We start from the raw sequence: 22,041 nt of genomic DNA, 5'->3' as shown, positions 1-22,041 counted from the left end.
ACTGCCCCTTTAAGACAAAAAACTGCTCTTTATCCGACTCGCTTTTCAAAGATGTCTAGAAACGTACACGTTTTGTGCTCTTCTAGGAAGCAATCACTGCCCCATTGCTGACTACAAATTATAACTGGGGCTAATAACTCACTAACTAGCAAACGATATGAACAAATGTACAAATGTGGCTACATGCAGCTCTCGCTTTGATCTCAAAACAATCGCATCTACTCAAGACCGCTCATGCTGTAAACACAGTCCAGTTCAAAGTGAATGGCACAGATCCATATATGGCAATGGTCTATTTGCATTTAGGCCTACTGCAGCTCTGATTGGTTATGCCATACCGGTCTGTGTAAAGTACGGGCTGAGTGGTGCGCGTCAATGCAATAGAATCTTAATCTGATGCGTTCTGCCTACAACAAAATCTCTTGCATAGTTAGTTTTGCATATTAAGTCATGCATAGTTTGTTTTGTTTCGGTATGTTGCATTGAAAGTGGCTAATATTGTGTTGATTCGATCACAATTCCCACAGTAAAGGGAAACGTTGTTAGTGTTAACTAAGGGGGAAGTTCATTATCGTGCTTCTCTGCGCGGGCTGATTGCACGCATGCAGCTTAGAGGGAACATTGCTTGTAATCATTGTAATCGTTAAGGAGTGCAGGATAACAAAGAAACGGAATGGTGCTAAGCACAGGCACAATCCTAGAGGAAAACCCGGTTCAGTCCGTTTTCCACCAGACACTGGGAGATGAATTTGCCTTTCAGCAGGACAATAACCTAAAACATAAAGACAAATCTACACTGGAGTTGCTTGCCAAGAAGACAGTGAATGTTCCTGAGAGGCCAAGTTATAGTTTTGACATAAATCTTCTTGAAAATCCATAGCAAGACATAAAAATGGTTGTCTATCAATAATCATAACCAACTTGACAGAGCTTGAAGAATTATAAAAATAATAATGGGCAAATGTTGCACAATCCAGCAGTGGAAAGCTCTTAGAGACTTACCCAGAAAGACTCACAGCTGTAATCTCTGCCAAAGGTGCTTCTACAAAGTATTGACTCAGGGGTGTGAATACTTATGGAAATGAGATATTTCTGTATTACATTTTCAATACATTTGCAAAAAATGTCTAAAAACAAGTTTTCACTTTGTCATTATGGGGTATTGAGTGTAGATGGGTGAGAAAAATATATATTTAATTCATTTTGAATTCAGGCTGTAACACAACAAAATGTGGAATAAGTCAAGGGCTATGAATACTTTCTCGAAGGCACTGTAAGAGATGAAAAGACCGCCTGAAATGTTTTACCTGTTTTGGTGGGATGGAGTTCTGGCCTACCTGGCGACATCACCTGGCGGTAAATTAGTTAATAGACCAATAAGATAGCTCCTTTGGTCCTTTGTAGCTCAGTTGGTAGAACATGGCGCTCGTAATGCCAGGGTAGTGGGTTCGATTCCCGCGACCACCTATTTTCCAATAACAGATAATTTTCCCTTCCCCACTCAGACCACTCCCAGACAGTCCTAGTTAAATTCTTGTTTGAGAAATTGCTCTTTGCTAAGAAGCTATTTTTGATTATTTGTAACCGTTTTAATAAAAAAAAATCAAAGTAAGGTAGTTAATATTAAAACCTCTGGGCCTCGAGGTACTCCCCCTTCAAGCAAACTATCATTCATTTCGACTGCAATATTCTAACAGTGTAATTAATACATTTCATATATGCTATCGCAAAAATTATAATTTGGTTGTGTTTATGAAGGTTTAAGGTAACATTAGAATACGATTTATATTTTACTTCAAACATTAGTTTATGTTACTATAGGCTATATGTAAAAATAAAAATAAAAATAATTATATGATGAAAACATCAGAATCCTAAACATCATTATAAGTGCCAAGTGTGCTTGATAAATAGTGAAAATCAGCACAAAAGCAATAATGGCATTATAATGAATGTAAGTGTCGATATGACAGCAGTCAAACATTTTCAATTATTTATTAGTTGGATACCATATCGAATTTGTCTGTTTCTTTGTCATCAAAATGGAGATAACGCATTATCTCTCTGAAGCAATCCCGAGACATGGTTTCTCCAAAGAAAAGTATCACCAGAAGCTCTCCATATACACGCTCTTTCCACCGAATGCTCCACAGACATACAGGATTTTCTCCAGATTAGGGGTGTGACCATGGGCTCCCCCTTTGCCTCCAACTATGCTAATCTATAGGTGGTACAATTTGAGGAAGAGCTCATTTACAAAACAGAGACACATACCCTCCTGTCTAAAATCCTCCTATGGAAGAGACACATAGATTACTTCTTTGTCCTCTGGGGAGGAAGTCAGCAGAAGCTAAACGAATTACACACTCTGCTAACTAAACGAGAGCTCTCTAAATATCTCAAATTCACCATGTAGACTGATGAGAGAAAAATATGCTTTCTGGATCATTAAAGAGAATGAAACATTGCACACTGACTTCTACACAAAGCCCACCGACCGCAATGCCCTGCTACGCGCAGACAGTATGCATCCCCTCCCACTCAAGAATGGGTTACCATATACCCAGGGTAGGGTTAAACGCATCTGTGGCCAACGATCCGATTTTGACAACAATGCTAAGAAAATGAGTGACACATTCTAAATTAGAGGCTACAAGGTCAAAACTCTTACTGATGCAATGGTGAAAATACTGTATCTAAAATGCTCAAAACTAAGACAAAAAATAAAAAGAAGGCAACAGTCTTTTGCACAAAGTACACCAAGTGCTCAGAGAAAATTAAAGCTATCCTGAAAAAGCACTGGTGTATTCTGCAATCAGACAAAAAAATAGGGACAGCCTAGTGAGATCAGATCTGCCCCCTGAGCCCACAGACACTGTTGGCACCCATCCCACAATGCAACAGTACAGTATATTTTCAATATTGACCTATTGATACATTTGAGATATTGCTAATTTCCTATTTAACATTCTGTAAAATAGACTATAGATAACAGTTAATGTCCAACTTAATATTCTCTAAACGTTATTCCAGGTGGTGAAGGTAGGAAACAACATCTCCACTTTGCTGATCCTCAACACTGGGGCCCCACAAGGGTGTGTACTCAGCCCCCTCCTGTACTCCCTGTTCACCCATGACTGCGTAGCCATGCACGCCTCCAACTCAATCATCAAGTTTGCAGACGACACAACAGTAGTAGGCTTGATTACCAACAACGATGAGACAGCCTACAGGGAGGAGGTGAGGGCTCTCGGAGTATGGTGTCAGAAAAATAACCTCGCACTCAACGTCAAAAAAACAAAGGAGATGATCGTGGACTTCAGGAAACAGCAGAGGGAGTACCCCCCTATCCACATCGATGGACAGCAGTGGAGAAGGTGGAAAGTTTTAAGTTCCTAAGCATACATATCACTGACAAACTGAAATGGTCCACCCACACAGACAGTGTGGTGAAGAAGGCGCAACAGCATCTCTTCAACCTCAGGAGGCTGAAGAAATTTGGCCTGTCACCTAAAACCCTGACAAACTTTTACAGATGCACAATTGAGAGCATCCTGTCGGGCTGTATCACCACCTGGTATGGCAACTGCACCGCCCACAACCACAGGGCTCTCCAGAGGGTGGTGCGGTCTGCACAATGCATCACCAGGGGCAAACTACCTGCCCTCCAGGACACCTACAGCACCCGATGTCACAGGAAGGCTAAAAAGATCATCAAGGACAACTACCACCCGAGCCACTTCCTGTTCACCCCGCTATCTTCCAGAAGGCGAGGGCAGTACAGGTGCATCAAAGCTGGGACCGAGAGACTGAAAAACAGCTTCTATCCCAAGGCCATCAGACTGTTAAACAGCCATCATTAGCACAGAGAGGCTGCTGCCTACATACAGACTTGAAAAACACTAGTCACTTTAATAATGCCATTTTAATGTTTTATGTACATATCTTGCATTACCCATCTCATATGTATACACTGTATTCTATCTATATCTTAGACTATGCCACTGATAATGACATTGCTCATCCATATATTTATATATTCTTATTCCATTCCTTTACCTATAATTTTTTTTTTTTATGTTAGCAGACACTCTTATCCAGAGCGACTTACAGTTAGTGAGTGCATACATTTTTCATACTGGCCCCCCGTGGGAATCGAACGCACAACCCTGGCGTTGCAAGCGCCATGCTCTACCAACTGAGCTACAGGTGGCCTAGATTTGTGTGTATTAGGTTTTTGTTGTGGAATTGTTAGATATTACTTGCTAGATATTGCTGCACTGTCAGAACTAGAAGCACAAGCATTTCACTACACTCACAATAACAAATCAAATGTTATTGGCCACATGCGCCGAATACAACAGGTGCAGACATTACAGTGAAATGCTTACTTACAGCCCTTAACCAACAGTGCATTAATTTTTAACAAAAAAGTAAAAATAAAACAACAACAAAAAAAAGTGTTGAGAAAAAAAGAGCAGAAGTAAAATAAAATAACAGTAGGGAGGCTATATATACAGGGGGGTACCGGTGCAGAGTCAATGTGCGGGGGCACCGGCTAGTTGAGGTAGTTGAAGTAATATGTACATGTGGGTAGAGTTAAAGTGACTATGCATAAATAATTAACAGAGTAGCAGCAGCGTAAAAGGATGGGGTGGGGGGGGCAGTGCAAATAGTCCGGGTAGCCATGATTAGCTGTTCAGGAGTCTTATGGCTTGGGGGTAGAAGCTGTTGAGAAGTCTTTTGGACCTAGACTTGGCACTCCGGTACCGCTTGCCGTGCGGTAGCAGAGAGAACAGTCTATGACTAGGGTGGCTGGAGTCTTTGACAATTTTGAGGGCCTTCCTCTGCGTCTACTAACCATGTGTATGTGACCAATACATTTGATTTTATTTTTGATTTGATGTCAGCATATTCAAATGTGTGAACCAAAACATTAGAAACCCAGTGACCTTCAGGGGGGTCTAACACATTAATATTCCAACAGTCTGGATCTCAGATGGTGTTCTGTGGAGCATGTAGCCATCAAATGATTTCCCTAAGGCACGGAGTGTACAGACTCCTCACTGCCTGCCTTCACCCACTCTCCCTCACTCCCAACACTAACGATAACTGTAACACAACAGCCACAGAAAGAAAACTAGGACAAATGCTGACTAACACTGATACAGTATATGACATAAAAGTGCAGAATTGGCTTGGAGCAGAACTCATTAGCAGCAAGTGTGACGACCCCTTCTTAACGAGGAGTAAGAGGTGCTGAGTAATGAGAATTAAAAACTGATGTCCAGCTATCAGAGGCCACAAGTCTGGAGTGGCCTGGGGAAGGGTGTCAGTCCAATGGCTGCAGGTTTGGATGAATGGGGCAATGACATTTTGGGCCCCTATGCTAGGGGCAAAAATGGTACCAGGCATACAGTATATTAAATCTATATGAAATCAGAGCTTAGTGAACAGTGATGTAGTGTAGGGTATACACATGTATACGCCATAGACCTACTTATTTTTCAGTGGGCATAGTGTATACTCACTTCTTAGATCCCAGGATGCGTATCAAATTAGTATAGTGGAGGTATATGCCATTTCAATTAATAAGGCTGATGGAACAGATCAGAATGTTTTGCTTCAAATGTTGATAATCTATTTCTTTACATTTTCAAAGCAGAAATGTTCACACGGCGGTAAGCCTACGTGCCAATGTTCCAAAATGCAATTGAAATGAAAACACGTTCTAAAATGCGCACCACACATGCGATTGATTTCATGAATAGAGTTTGGAAATATCCGTTCGAAATGTAGAGGGGAGATCTAAAGATGCAACAACTATCATGGGTTGCTAATATGACTAGGATAATGCCTTTAGAACAGGACAATGCATATGAGGTAGTCTTTATAAATAATTGCCTCCACATTTCTATGGTGGGATTTTGGCTGTAGGCTACTTTGAAGCAAGGTAAGACATGCCTCATAATATGAAGTAAAATGTCCAGGTTTCAAACAATTAAGGAATATAAAAAATATAGAGATGCTAATGATAGGCCTAAACATCTTCTGGTAGATGGAAAGGCTTTCTCAAAAACCTTCTCAATTAAATGTTAACTAGCTACAAAGTAGCATATGCCTACCTGGCAGAATGATATCATGATTATTTGTATCAATCAAGTGGCCATATGTTTTTCAAAATCCATCTCATGTGCTTCAGAAACACCACTAACCAAACAACAGTGGTAGGTGCCTGGCACTTCAATTAAAGGGTAACTACACAAAAAAATCTAAATTTCTTTGATTTTTTCCAGACATTAAAAGCGATCTCCTTATGTGGTTTAAGCATTGTTGTGGACTTAGAACATTACATTTTGTTGTTGTTCTATTTAAAAAGTGGGACTTTGAGAGTGAAAACCTGAAAAACATTTGAAATATCTGAAACCTGTGAATTTCTGACTCAGTTGACAGCCTCATTTATCTGTTTCAATAGTAGGCCTACTATTAGCCTACTTGCACAGTACAGCTTGTATTGGCCTGACTGTGAAAGACTAATATTGGATTTATCATTTTAGGTCAATCAGAGTGTGCAACTGTTTCTCATAAAATGTTTTGCACAGGGCACCTTTCCTTTTGGGAAGTTTTTGGCAAAATATGAGTATACCCAGTTCTCCAGGCACCACTGCCAGCGAATGACTGGTGGACATCATGCGATGGGGCAGATAGTCATGGAGTGACAGAACAGAACACACCTCATCTAAATAGATTACTTACGTGCCTGAACTCAGCAGAAAAAGATTTTCCTAGCACAAGGAGTATTTCTGTTAGGAGGGGAGAATCCTATCGAGGCAATGTTATTCACAAGGAGGAAGAGAGGAGAGAGAGACAATCAATTAATTTCAACAAAGACATTGCCATGAAAAGTTATGCTTAAACATTTTGCTTAAACTTTAATTCAAAAGTCTTAGTGAGACATATCACCCACTGCTTAAGACACATGGATAACCCCTTTGCAATATCAAATCTGAGAATATGGATTATTACCAAGTTTAGCAGCACTGGGTGACAATGGTGGTGACTGCAAATAACTTTCCAACTCATCACCTTGAAGGCTTCAGGACATATTGGTTTAATATATCATTGAATACAAAGACAGAACACATCAAAATACTATTTGATATCAGACATGAACACGCTGGGTCCTCATTTATAACCGTTGCGTACATGTCACACTAAATATCTAAAAATTCTGAAAAGGCTGCGCACGTACAAAAATATAGAGATTTATAAACTTGGCGCACGCCATACATACGCATTTTTCCCGTTATGAATCAGACCCGTCCTGAAATTGTGCGTGCATGAACGAGCATCAAAACTCTGTCAGAAAAACGGCCATCATTCACCTTTTAAGGTGACAACAACGCCCTTATTTGCTGAATTGGAATTAGGCCAAGGAAGATTCTAAAGGAAATAGCAATGGCAAACTTGATCAAATGTTTTCGATTGAATTCAATAATGTTTTGCGTTTACTTTTGCCCAAACCTAAATATGCTGCACGGCCCGTAGATTCTGAAATATTGTATAGTACACTACCGGTCAAAGGTTTTAGAACACCTACTCATTCAAGGGGTTTTCTTCATTTTTACTATTTTCTACATTGTAGATTAAAAGTGAAGACATCAAAACTATGAAATAACACATATGGAATCATGTAGTAACGAAAAAAGTGTTAAACAAATCAAAAAATATTTCATATTTGAGATTCTTCAAATAGCCACCCTTTGCCTTGATGACAGCTTTGCACACTTTTGTCATTCTCTCAACCAGCTTCACCTGGAATGCTTTTCCAACAGTCTTGAAGGAGTTCCCACATATGCTGAGCACTTGTTGGCTGCTTTTCCTTCACTCTGCGGCCCGACTCATCCCAAACCATCTCAATTTGGTTGAGGTCGGGGGATTGTGGAGGCCAGGTCATCTGATGCAGCACTCCATTACTCTCCTTCTTGGTCAAATAGCCCTTACACAGCCTGGAGGTGTGTTGGGTCATTGTCCTGTTGAAAAACAAATGATAGTCCCACTAAGCCCAAACCAGATGGGATGGCGTATTGCTGCAGAATGCTGTGGTAGCCATGCTGGTTAAGTGTGCCTTGAATTATAAATAAATCACAGACAGTGTCACCAGCAAAGCACCCCCACACCATAACACCTCCTCCTCCATGCTTTACGGTGGGAAACACACATGCAGAGATCTCCTCTGAACAGTTGATGTTGAGATGTGTCTGTTACTTGAACTCTGTGAAGCATTTATTTGGGCTGCAATTTCTGAGGCTGGTAAATCTAATGAACTTATCCTCTGCAACAGAGGTAGCTCTGGGTCTTCCATTCCTGTGGCGGTCCTCATGAGAGCCAGTTCCAAAGTTCTTGAAATTTTCCGGATTGACGGACCTTCATATCTTAAAGTAATGATGGACTGTCGTTTCTCTTTGCTTATTTGAGCTGTTTTTACCATAATATGGACTTGGTCTTTTACCAAATAAGGCTATCTTCTGTATACCCCCCCTTCCTTGTCACAACACAACTGATTGGCTCAAACGCATTAAGAAGGAAAGAATTTCCACAAATTAACTTTTAAGAAGGCACACCTGTTAATTGAAATGCATTCCAGGTGACTACCTCATGAAGCTGGTTGAGAGAATACCAAGAGTGTGCAAAGCTGTCATCAAGGCAAAGGTTGGCTATTTGAAGATTCTCCTATTTAAAATATTCTGATTTGTAAAAAAAAAAATGGTTACGACATGATTCCATGTGTTTTTCATAGTTTTGATGTCTTCACTACTTTTCTACAATGATAAAAATAAAGGAAAACTCTTGAATGAGTAGGTGTTCTAAAACCTTTGACCGGTATTTTACGTCTACTCGAAATAATGTAAAACTACAGTAGGCCTACATACAGAGGTAGCCTATACACTTCAAAGCAAATGTTCATCTGTTAAATTCCACTGTGTAAACCGCACTCCCTTTCGAATGCATAGAGCAAAATACGTAATAGCCTATCTAATAGGCCCAATTAAATTAGATGTGCATAGTAATTTGTTGTTGGCTAAAGCTTCTTCGGGAATATGAGCCAATCATGGCCATAAAAGGTTGTGAGGAATTTATTCTGCAATGATTATGAAAATATGTATTATGTAGGCCTATTATGTTCATAAATTAAATATTGTTTACTTGATGAAAAGATGCAAAGTAAATTGATATTTACTATTCTCACTAATGGCAAATGATTGCATCTTGTTATTAAATCTATCAGTTTTTGCTGTTATGTACAAGCGTGTCATCATATCCCCCATTTTCACAAAATACTAGGCTATTGCCACTAGTTTGCGGGAAGCCAAACAAATTCTCAAGTCAAGTTTTATAAATGCCAACTTCTGCTTGAAAATTGGCGCATGCATGTTTTGGGGTATATTTTGTAAGTACGTTTATAAATGAGGCCCCAGGGCTCTATTTTAACAAACCTAATGCAATGGTAAATCTTAGCACTGGCAGTAACGCTATAGGTTCGGGGGTGTCAGAAATATTTTAGCTATTTTCACAACCGGAATTATGGGCGCAGTAGTTGGCGGTGGCGCGAAAGGGCTGGGTTTTGATGAATAAACCAGTTGTAGGTGTGTCGAGGCTTGACCCCTCACTGGCCAATCAGAACGTACTCAATGGCTAAATATGTGGTTGCTTCAAGTTGTGTATTTATGGTCTTTTAAGTATTGCGTTGTAATCAACTCCAATTCTAATGTTAATCTGTTATATATTAGTTTGTTAAATACATTAAAAAATGTTTTACATTTTAATCATTTAGCAGACGCTTTTATCCAGAGCGACTTACAGGAGCAATTAGGGTTAAGTGCCTTGCTCAAGGGCACATAGACAGATTTTTCACCTAGTCGGCTTGGGGATTAGAACCAGCAACCTTTCGGGTACTGGCACAACACTCTTAACCACTAAGCTACCTGCCTACAGAAACAAAATAACAATATGCATGTAAGCCTATCCCATCTTTGCTAAATATGTTGAACAAGTTTACAGTCCACATTGTAAGAAGCAAAATGGAGAACACCATTGTGTTTGTGAGAGTCTCCCCTTGCCATAGTGGGTCCATATCAGTATGTAGCTCAAACGGTTTGAACGCTACAGACAGAAGTTGGCACATCAGCGTTAGCGACTTCAGACGAGTCCCGTGACACTTGTGGGGGTCTTATAGCAAAACAGAGAACACCATCGTGTTCGTGAGTCTCCCCTTTCCATAGAGTGGTCATAATAGTTTGAACGCTACAGACGTTTTCGTGAGAAGACCAAGGATGTCTCATAGTCTGACAAACACAGCTGTAGCTCTGCCACCTCTCTAGCTTAAACTGACAGATTTTGATGGGTATTATTTTACTTAGATTGACGCGTCAATAGACTCTTAAAGTTGCACTATGCAGAAATCGCTCCGGCATTTCCTTGTTGCTAAAACTCTAATAGTTACCCTAATTTCAGTTTATGTGACAAAAAAAAGCTAGTATAGTGTAGAGAATCATTGTACCATCTAAACTGCTGTGAAATATATTTTCCATAACCAAAAATAATGTTTGAAGCTGGTGTACAAAACCGAAAGTAAAAGACGCAAAAACAAAACAAGAACGGGAAGCATAGAAATAGCTCACATAGAACAGATCTAGTGCTTCTTAGACTTGCTTTAAAGTACAATGATAGATCTATAACTCACTTTTTCTATGGCGCCCAAAAAGTTACATATTGCCACATTTTAAGGTAGACTATGGAGGCTTTTACGCACATTCAAAATAATAATGGGAGCTGGCTAAAATAATGATAAAAAGGAGAAGTCCGCTCACTGTTTTGCTTTTCCCAGACTTGATATTTTAATAAAGCTTTACTATTACTATTCATTTCAAAGCATTCTCATGAGCCAAACCCTTTATTGATAGGCTGCTATTTGGAGAATGCATTGGGCAAAAAAAACATTGAGGAGAGGGGAGGCTATGCTTGTTTTTTTATAAAATGAAAACGAAAAACAAGCAAACTGTTTTTTAAAACAACAACAATATTTCTAAATAGGATGGGGTCATAAGCATGATATCATAAATCGCATCTCTTGTTTCATGACACTGGGTGTATACGTAGGCCTAAACGTGTTTAAACATAACATTCGCACATCTATACAAAATACTGGATGGATAGCCTACTTGAACAAGCGAAATGATGCAGGTATGTGAATTGTGAATCATGAAAAAGCAAGAGGGCAAAAACCTCAAATATTAAGGACACATCTCAAATATTGCAACCCCTCCCACCTCAGCGGAGGCGAGCTGATGTTAGACATGTCGATTTCCGAACCTGCTGTCAGGGGTGAAAAATGCCAGTGCTCCAGTTTTTACATGACGAAATTGCAAACTAACGTGCGTTTGATACTTGCGTCTCCATAGCGCCAGCTGAAAATATAGCCCACAATTACATTTCTTCCAAACGTTTAATATTTGTGGAAAACTATTGTGATGCCACAGAAAGATTAACAGCTATAAACATAGACATTTACATTTACACCATTTAGCAGACGCATTCAACTTATGATAGCCAGTGGGACAACCACTTTTCTTTTTTTTATGGGGGGGAGAAGGATTACTTTTATACTATTCCAGGTATTCCTTAATAGACCAGGGGTATTCAACTGGGGGAGGTACTGCAGGGGGTCCACAACAATATTGACGAAAAAAAAGTGGATGTTTTTATGAATATAGTTAGCAACAACAGAATAATTTTTGGGTGGAATTACATACAGTGCGTTAGGAAAGTATTCAGACCCCTTCCGTTTTTCCACATTTTGTTACGTTACAGTCTTATTCTAAAATTGATTTAATTACTATTTTTTCTCATCAATCTACACACAATACCCCAAAATGACAAAGCAAAAACAGGTTTTCAGACATTTCTGCAAATCTATTAAAAATATAAAAATACCTTATTTACATAAGAATTCAGACGCATTGCTATGAGACTCGAAATTGAGCTCAGGTGCATCCTGTTTCCATTCATCATCCTTGAGATGTTTCTACAACTTGATTGGAGTCCACCTGTGGTAAATTAAATTAATTGAACATGATTTGGAAAGGCACACACCTGTCTATATAAGGTCCCACAGTTGACAGTGCATGTCCGAGCAAAAACCAAGCCATGAGGTCGAAGGAATTGTCCGTAGAGCTCCGAGAGAGGATTGTGTCGAGTCACAGATCTGGGGAAGGGTACCAAAACATTTCTGCAGCATTGAAGGTCCCTAAGAACACAGTGCCCTCCATCATTCTTAAGTGGAAGATATTTGGATATTTGGAAACCTGGCAACATCCCACCGGTGAAGTATGGTGGTGACAGCATCATGCTGTGGGGATGTTTTTCAGCAGCAGGGACTGGGAGACTAGTCAGGATTGAGGGAAAGACTAACAGAGCAAAGTACAGAGAGATCCTTGATGAAAACCTGCTCCAGAGCGCTCAGGACCTCAGACTGGGGCGAAGGTTCACTTTCCAACATGACAACGACCCTAAGCACACAGCCAAGACAATGCAGGAGTGGCTTCGGGACAAGTCTCTGAATTTCCTTGTGGCCCAGCCAAACCCCGGACTTGAACCCGATCGAACATCTCTGGAGAGACCTGAAAATAGCTGTGCAGCGACGCTCCCCATCCAACCTGACAGAGCTTGAGAGGATCTGCAGAGAAGAATGGGAGAAACTCCCCAAATACAGGCGTGCCAAGCTTGTAGAGTCATACCCAAGAAGACTCAAGGCTGTAATCGCTGCCAAAGGTGCTTCAACAAAGTACTGAGTAAAGGGTCTGAATACTTATGTAAATGTCATATTTACGTTTTTTTATTTTTTATACATTTGTAAAAGTTTCAAAACACCTGATTTTGCTTTGTCATTATGGGGTATTGTGTGTAGATTGATGAGGGGGAAAAAACAATTTTATCAATTTTAGAATAAGGCTGTAACGTAACAAAGTGTGAAAAAAGTCAAGGTCTGAATACTTTCCGAATGTATTGTATTTAACAAGGCAATTAGAAATGCCAGATGGGCTCATTTTTCTAACTTGGTCACTAATAAATCAGAATAGTATGAGAGTGCTTTTCTCGACCATTGATGGCCTGATAAATCCTACCCCCGCAAACATATGTGAACTTTCCTCCACATCTAAATGTGATGAGTTTGCGGCATATTTCAGAGATAAGTTTGATATGTGCCCTAGCCTACCACGCAAATGATTTATTTTCCCTGATTGACACAGACATGCTCAGGAAAGTGATATCACAACTTAAGCCTTCTACCTGCCTTCTCGATCCTATCCCCACCACCTTCTTCAAAATAGTTTTTAGTTGCATATCTGAAGAAGTGCAAGCTATTGTTAATCACTCCCTGTTCACAGGCACTTTCCCCACTGCACTAAACACTGCTATGGTGAAACCCCTTCTGAAGAAAAGTAACATAGATTCTTCAGCTCTTAGCAATATTTGGCCAATCTCCAACCTTCCATTCCTAAGCAAAATTCTGGAGAAATTGGTTTTCAAACAGCTAAATTATTTTTTTAACTGCCAACTGTATTTCTGAATAATTCTAATATTTTTTTAATGTTTATTACAATCTGGTGTTCGGCCCCACCACAGCACAGAGACAGCCTTAGTTAAAGTGGTAAATTATCTTAGAGCCAACACAGATGCCAAACAGCTCTCTGTCCTTGTACTCTTAGATTTAAGTGCTGCATTCGACACTGTTGAACATGATGACATTCTGGACAGACTGGAGAGGTGGGTTGGCCTCTCCGGTCCAGTTCTAAATTGGTTTAGGACCTATTTAACCCTTGATGAACATAACTCAGAGAAAATATATATGTCAAGTGGCGTTCCACAAAGTTTGAATTTGCCACAAAGTTTGAATTTGGGTCCGGTACTGTTCAGTTTATATACAGTGGGGAAAAAAAGTATTTAGTCAGCCAACAACTGTGCAAGTTCTCCCACTTAAAAAGATGAGAGAGGCCTGTAATTTTCATCATAGGTACACGTCAACTATGACAGACAAAATGAGAAAAGAAAAATCCAGAAAATCACATTGTAGGATTTTTAATGAATTTATTTGCAAATTATGGTGGAAAATAAGTATTTGGTCACCTACAAACAAGCAAGATTTCTGGCTCTCACAGACCTGTAACTTATTCATTAAGAGGCTCCTCTGTCCTCCACTCGTTACCTGTATTAATGGCACCTGTTTGAACTTGTTATCAGTATAAAAGACACCTGTCCACAACCTCAAACAGTCACACTCCAAACTCCACTATGGCCAAGACCAAAGAGCTGTCAAAGGACACCAGAAACAAAATTGTAGACCTGCACCAGGCTGGGAAGACTGAATCTGCAATAGGTAAGCAGCTTGGTTTGAAGAAATCAACTGTGGGAGCAATTATTAGGAAATGGAAGACATACAAGACCACTGATAATCTCCCTCGATCTGGGGCTCCACGCAAGATCTCACCCCGTGGGGTCAAAATGATCACAAGAACGGTGAGCAAAAATCCCAGAACCACACGGGGGGACCTAGTGAATGACCTGCAGAGAGCTGGGACCAAAGTAACAAAGCCTACCATCAGTAACACACTACGCCGCCAGGGACTCAAATCCTGCAGTGGCAGACGTGTCTCCCTGCTTAAGCCAGTACATGTCCAGGCCCGTCTGAAGTTTGCTAGAGTGCATTTGGATAATCCAGAAGAGGATTGGGAGAATGTCATATGGTCAGATGAAACCAAAATAGAACTTTTTGGTAAAAACTCAACTTGTCGTGTTTGGAGGACAAAGTTGCATCCAAAGAACACCATACCTACTGTGAAGCATGGGGGTGTAAACATCATGCTTTGGGGCTGTTTTTCTGCAAAGGGACCAGGACGACTGATCCGTGTAAAGGAAAGAATGAATGGGGCCAAGTATCGTGAGATTTTGAGTGAAAACCTCCTTCCATCAGCAAGGGCATTGAAGATGAAACGTGGCTGGGTCTTTCAGCATGACAATGATCCCAAACACACCGCCCGGAATACGAAGGAGTGGCTTTGTAAGAAGCATTTCAAGGTCCTGGAGTGGCCTAGCCAGTCTCCAGATCTCAACCCCATAGAAAATCTTTGGAGGGAGTTGAAAGTCAGTGTTGCCCAGCGACAGCCCCAAAACATCACTGCTCTAGAGGAGATCTGCATGGAGGAATGGGCCAAAATACCAGCAACAGTGTGTGAAAACCCTGTGAAGACTTACAGAAAACGTTTGACCTGTGTCATTGCCAACAAAGGGTATATAACAAAGTATTGAGAAACTTTTGTTATTGACCAAATACTTATTTTCCACCATAATTTGCAAATAAATGCATTAAAAATCCTACAATGTGATTTTCTGGAGAAAGAAATTCTCATTTTGTCTGTCATAGTTGACGTGTACCTATGATGAAAATTACAGGCCTCTCTCATCTTTTTAAGTGGGAGAACTTGCACAATTGGTGGCTGACTAAAAACTTTTTTTACCCACTGTATGATACCCCTTGGCTGCGTTATCAGAAAGCACAGCATTGATTTTCACTGCTACGCAGAAGATACACAACTTTACATTTCTGTGTCACCAGAGGATTTTAGCTCCACGGATAAATTATTAGACTCTATTATTGATTTAAAAACTTGGATGGCTCACAACTTCCTCCAGCTAAATCAAGACAAGACCGACATACTTATTGTTGGAGCCAAAGCACAGAGAGAGAATCTGGCCGCACATTTTAATTCACAGGCAATTAAAATAAAAAACCAGGTAAAAAACCTAGGTGTTATTTTAGATTCTGAACTCAATTTCGAATCACACATTAGGAATTTGACCAAAATAGATTTTTTCCACCTGAGGAGCATTGCCAAGGTGCGGCCATTTCACTCTCAGGCTGATACAGAGAGACTCATCCATGCTTATTACAAGCAGGCTTGACTACTGTAATACTCTCCTGTCTGGTCTACCCAAGAAAGCCATTGGTCAACTGCAAAACATACAGAATGCTGCAGCATGGGTACTGACCAAGACCAGACGGAGAGCACACATTACACCGGTTTTTAAGGTCTCTGTACTGGCTGCCTGTGAGTTTTAGAATTAATTTTAAGATTATTCTATTGGTTTTTAAATCAATCCACGATTGTGCACCCCAATACATGTCAGACATGCTTTTAAGTTATGTACACAGTATGTCCCTCAGGTCCTCTGGCACTGGCCTTTTAACTATCCCAAAGCCTAGGACCAAGAGGCATGGAGAGGCAGCCTTTAGTTACTATGCCCCCAGCCTCTGGAATAGCCTGCCAGAGAACCTAAAGGGGGCCGAAACTGTGGACATTCTTTAAAGAGATCTTAAAACACATCTTTCTAGTCGTTCAGTTTTTATTGTTATTCTTTTGTTTTTTTATCCTCTTATGTTTGTCATGTAGTAAATATTAGTATTTTCATTTTTATTTTTATTTTTTTGTGAAGCACATTGTGTTGCATTCCATGTCTGAAATGTGTTGTGTAAATAAAGCTTGATTTTATTTGATCTCATACAAACAGGTATCAGTACTGACGCCACACCGCTGTAGCTGTACATTACAGAGGAGGATTATCATTTTTCACACACACAAAGAGACTCAAACTCAAGACTTAAACCTAAGCCCAAACACCCAAAGAACAATGTATGGTGACTGACCACATAGCCATACACATAGTCCGACAGAGGAGGGCTATGGAAACAGTGAGCAGCAGGCTGGCTTACCACATTTGGTTCTAGTGGACAGATTGGGGCAATATAAACAGGGTTTTTACCATATAAATGCTAATAACATAACTTATAAGTGCTTATATATCAGTGCTATAAAGTGTGCTTACCTCTATGCTGGGTGTAAAGCTGCTGGGCAGGGTGTCAGAGGTGACAGCGGTGGAGGGGGAGGGCAGGCTGGAGAAGTCCCACAGGGTGACAGGGGGAGCAGGGGGCTCCGCTGGCTTGGATAGCTCCACACATGCCTGGCCGTCCTGTAAGGTCGCTTCATAAAACTCCTGGATATCTGAATGAGTAGGGAGAAGAATGGATTAATGTCCATGAGGTGAATGGGGAGTGGAGAATCTGTAAGCATTGTAGGGCTGATTGGCTGTTGGTCGACTGAGATTTCTTTAGTCGAACAATCAAAATGTTTTATTATTTCTTATGGTGCACAAGACATCTGTCTGAGTCGCGCCTGTCTCAGTGGACTAATCCATTGCGGAGCCCACGGGGATGGCACAGTCCTTCACTCTAAGACGTGATACTGAAATTGTAAATGGTTATATATATATATTATGTAAGAATAATGGTGCAACGCTAATAAATATAATATTATTTTATAATAATTGTGCTTTCTCCCGCGATGGATAGCAGTCGCTGTCTGTGGATCTGAAACATAATCTTCAGAGCGCCGGTGAATTGGCACCTTTCCATATACAGTTGAAGTTGGAAGTTTACATACACTTAGGTTGGAGTCATTATAACTCGTTTTTCACCCACTCCACAAATTTCTTGTTAACAAACTATAGTTTTGGCAAGTCGGTTACGACAAGTAATTTTTACAACAATTGTTTACAGACAGATTATTTCACTTATAATTCACTGTATCGCAATTCCAGTGGGTCAGAAGTTTACATACATTAGGTTGACTGTGCCTTTAAACAGCTTGGAACATTCCAGAAAATGATGCCATGGCTTTAGAAGCTTCTGATAGGCTAATTGACATCATTTGAGTCAATTGGCGGTGTACCTGTGGATGTATTTCAAGGCCTACCTTCAAACTCAGTGCCTCTTTGCTTGGCATCATGGGAAAATCAAAAGAAATCAGCCAAGACCTCAGAAAAAAATTTGTAGACCTCCACAAGTCTGGTTCATCTGTACAAACAATAGTAGGCAAGTATAAACACAATGGGACCACGCAGCCGTCATACCGCTCAGGAAGGAGACGCATTCTGTCTCCTAGAGATTAACGTAATTTGGTGCGAAAAGTGCAAATCAATCCCAGAACAACAGCAAAGGACCTTGTGAAGATGCTGAAGGAAACAGGTACAAAAGTATCTATATCCACAGTAAAACTAGTCCTATTACGACATAACCTGAAAGGCCGCTCAGCAAGGAAGAAGCCACTGCTCCAAAACCGCCATAAGAAAGCCAGACTACGGTTTGCAACTGCACATGGGGACAAAGATCGTACTTTTTGGAGAAATGCCTCTGGTCTGATGAAACAAAAATATAACTGTTTGGCTATAATGACCATCGTTATGTTTGGAGGAAAAAGGGGGGGCTTGCAAGCCGAAGAACACCATCCCAACCATGAAGCACGGGGGTGGCAGCATCATGCTGTGGGGGTGCTTTGCTGCAGGAGGGACTGGTGCACTTCACAAAATAGATGGCATCATGAGAAAGGAAAATGATGTGGCTATATTGAAGCAACATCTCAAGACATCAGTCAGGAAGTTAAAGCTTGGTCGCAAATGGGTCTTCCAAATGGACAATGACCCCAAGCATACTTCCAAAGTTGTGGCAAAATGGCTTAAGGACAACAAAGTCAAGGTATTGGAGTGGCTATCACAAAGCCCTGACCTCAATCCTATAGAAAATGTGTGGGCAGAACTGAAAAAGCGTGTGCGAGCAAGGAGGCCTACAAACCTGACTCAGTTACACCAGCTCTGTCAGGAGGAATGGGCCAAAATTCACCCAACTTATTGTGGGAAGCTTGTGGAAGGCTACCCGAAACGTTTGACCCAAGTTAAACAATTTAAAGGCAATGCTACCAAATACTAATTGAGTGTGTGTAAACTTCTGACCCACTGGGAATGCAATGAAAGAAATAAAAGCTGAAATAAATCACTCTCTAATATTATTCTGACATTTCACATTCTTCAAATAAAGTGGTGATCCTAACTGACCTAAGACAGGGAATTTTTACTAGGATTAAATGTCAGGAATTGTGAAAAACTGAGTTTAAATGTATTTGGCTAAGGTGTATGTAAACTTCCGACTTCAACTGTATGTTGCTATGTGCATAATAGTGAAGTTAGCATATTTGTGTTGAGAACAATGAGGCGGAGGCAGCAACGAAAAGACGAGTCGAGGAAACAGACCTTGCCTTAATTGTCTAAGAAAATTGAGGAGAGAGGAAACCCAAACTTAATTAGGACTATAATCAATAGCTTAACTGTTAAACGTGCCTGGCTTTATGTAACAGCTTTATAAATCATCCATATATACTGTATATCTACAGAAATAAGACAGATCCAGCTTCTATTGCAAATGTAAATGTTTGTCTAGCACTTTCCTGCAGTCAAATTACCTAGTGGCCTCATGGGTGGAATGTTATTCATATTTCTCAAAATGTCAGTATTATTTCAAAAAACACTCTCATGAGCTGTTAAAAAAGGTCAGAAGAAATCATTATATTGTAATCGTTCAGCACTTGTTTGGCACACAATACTCACGCAGCGCTTGCTCCTATACCCTCCTCTTTCTTGATCTCCAGTAGTTTCCACAACTAAGTCAAATGTCTTCCACACATCTGACTTCCCCTTTCCCTCCTGAGCAACCTGTAAACATTCCCCCATTTCGAGATAATTTTTTACGTCCTCCGCATCCATTTTGCTGTCACGTGTTACGGTGTTCAGAGTTAGTTATTACCGATTTATTGATGTGATTATGATAGGCTATAGGTCAGGCCTTATCGGTCACATGCATGCAATGCATACATGTTTCACGTAAAGAGAGCAAGGGTTGAGGGAATAGGGAATGTTTTTCCTAAACAAATGAGGTATTTCAGTAATATAACTTTTCAGTCAAAGAAACAAGTAAGAAACCAAATGGCTGTAATTATATTGCAGCTTCAGCATGGACATTGCGATAAACACTTGCTGTGCTGAGGTGCCTGTTCGCTGCAGCAAGGAGGAGAGAGAGACAACATGCGCCAGTCACACAGCGTGGCCATTGGTCTCCCTCTTGAGTCATTTGTGTGCAGGCCTGTTACGGTGACCGTATTACCGCCACACCGGCGGTCATGAGTCATGATGGCAGTCAAATTCCACTTGACCATTTAGTCACGGAAATTAGGCTTCTCCAAGCTCTGATGCTGCTGATGGTCATTAGTAGCCTACAAAACTTGCTAACTGCCTGGTACTCAGAACTATATTGTCCCTCTAATCACTCTGAAATCAATGCAAATGTAATCGAAGATCTAATCAAACACTTCATGAGAGCCCATGAGCTACATTTCTATAGGCTATGCAATTGGACTCTATTAAAAAGAGGAGGATCCCATCAGCTTTCTATAGGCTAGGCCTCCTATATTTATTTCTCAACTTTCCTAATATTAAGCATATTGCTTCTTTTTACAACAGGAGTATAGCCTACCTGGCTGGCATGAATAATTAACCACGGGAAAAGAGTCCTCCATTCGCTATTTAAGTTTATAGATGACATGTATTTCTTTCCCCTGCCCCTATTCCAACAGGTGCATGATAATGGTCCATTCTAAATCAAAACAAATTTCACACATATATTGTTTAGCGTATGTAAATACAAGATTAAATCAAGAATAGTCTGATGGGTGACAATATTAGCCTATCACTTGTGAATTATATATTATCCCTTGTCAATGATGCCCAGCTTGTGTGCTGTAAGGCAAGAAACGCATTCCTTTTTTTTGCAACTTTTTCTAATCATAGTCGCACACCTTATGTAGCCTAGCCCATAGCCCTAAAGCGGCCAAATAACTTCTTAAAATGAAGCACATGAATTCGCTTTACAGCGGGTTTAGAGCCTAACTGGCATACGTACGCAGCAAGTGAGTTTCAAGTTTGAGAAAGATAATTTTCACCATAACAATGAACCTTTATAATAAAAGCATTATATGCATAATCGCATTTGCGGTCACTTTTGAGAATGGTGTTTTCCTGCTAATGGAACATTCGCGCTAATAGCCTACTGCCATGTGCGCATTGCTGAGCTTATTATGTGAAGAAATAGCCTAATAGTTTATCAACTATAAGTTCTGATCTGTTGTGTCAGCCTCATTGCTCAAAACTGTTTTTTTTTTATGCTAGTGGTTGTATTAATTTGGGATCTATCCCATCCCACAACTGTCCCAAATCAAATCAAATCAAATCAAATTTTATTGGCAACATGCGCCGAATACAACAGGTGCAGACATTACAGTGAAATGCTTACTTACAGCCCTTAACCAACAGTGCATTTATTTTTTATAAAAAAGTAAAATAAAACAACAACAAAAAAGTGTTGAGAAAAAAGAGCAGAAGTAAAATAAAATAACAGTAGGGAGGCTATATATACAGGGGGGTACCGGTGCAGAGTCAATGTGCGGGGGCACCGGCTAGTTGAGGTAGTTGAAGTAATATGTACATGTGGGTAGAGTTAAAGTGACTATGCATAAATAATTAACAGAGTAGCAGCAGCGTAAAAAGATGGGGTGGGGGGGCAGTGCAAATAGTCCGGGTAGCCATGATTAGCTGTTCAGGAGTCTTATGGCTTGGGGGTAGAAGCTGTTGAGAAGTCTTTTGGACCTAGACTTGGAACTCCGGTACCGCTTGCCGTGCGGTAGCAGAGAGAACAGTCTATGACTAAGGTGACTGGAGTCTTTGACAATTTTGAGGACCTTCCTCTGACACCGCCTGGTATAGAGGTCCTGGATGGCAGGAAGCTTGGCCCCAGTGATGTACTGGGCCGTACGCACTACCCTCTGTAGTGCCTTGCGGTCGGAGGCCAAGCAGTTGCATACCAGGCGGTGATGCAACCAGTCAGGATGCTCTCGATGGTGCAGCTGTATAATTTGGACACCAAGGAACTTGAAGCTCTCAACCTGTTCCACTACAGCCCCGTCGATGAGAATGGGGGCGTGCTCAGTCCTCTTTTTTTCCCTGTAGTCCACAATCATCTCCTTTGTCTTGGTCACGTTGAGGGAG

At 40.6% G+C, this 22,041-nt stretch overlaps 1 protein-coding gene across 1 annotated transcript in view; it reads right to left on the bottom strand.

The window, feature by feature from the left end:
* Positions 1–22,041, bottom strand: part of LOC311149172 (disks large homolog 1-like) — a gene marked incomplete at both ends in the record, with an annotated part of 203,467 nt that overhangs the window by 147,963 nt on the left and 33,463 nt on the right. The window contains one exon of the mRNA XM_084186254.1: positions 16,942–17,117. Within this exon, the coding sequence (XP_084042380.1) occupies positions 16,942–17,117 (176 nt within the window). The remainder of the gene's footprint in view (positions 1–16,941; positions 17,118–22,041) is intronic.

This window comes from Coregonus lavaretus (genome assembly GCF_964263955.1).
Source record: "Coregonus lavaretus genome assembly, chromosome: 21".
Taxonomy (NCBI): domain Eukaryota; kingdom Metazoa; phylum Chordata; class Actinopteri; order Salmoniformes; family Salmonidae; genus Coregonus; species Coregonus lavaretus.
The sequence above is the reverse complement of the archived record's forward strand: the minus strand, read 5'-3'. Positions and strand labels throughout refer to the sequence as shown.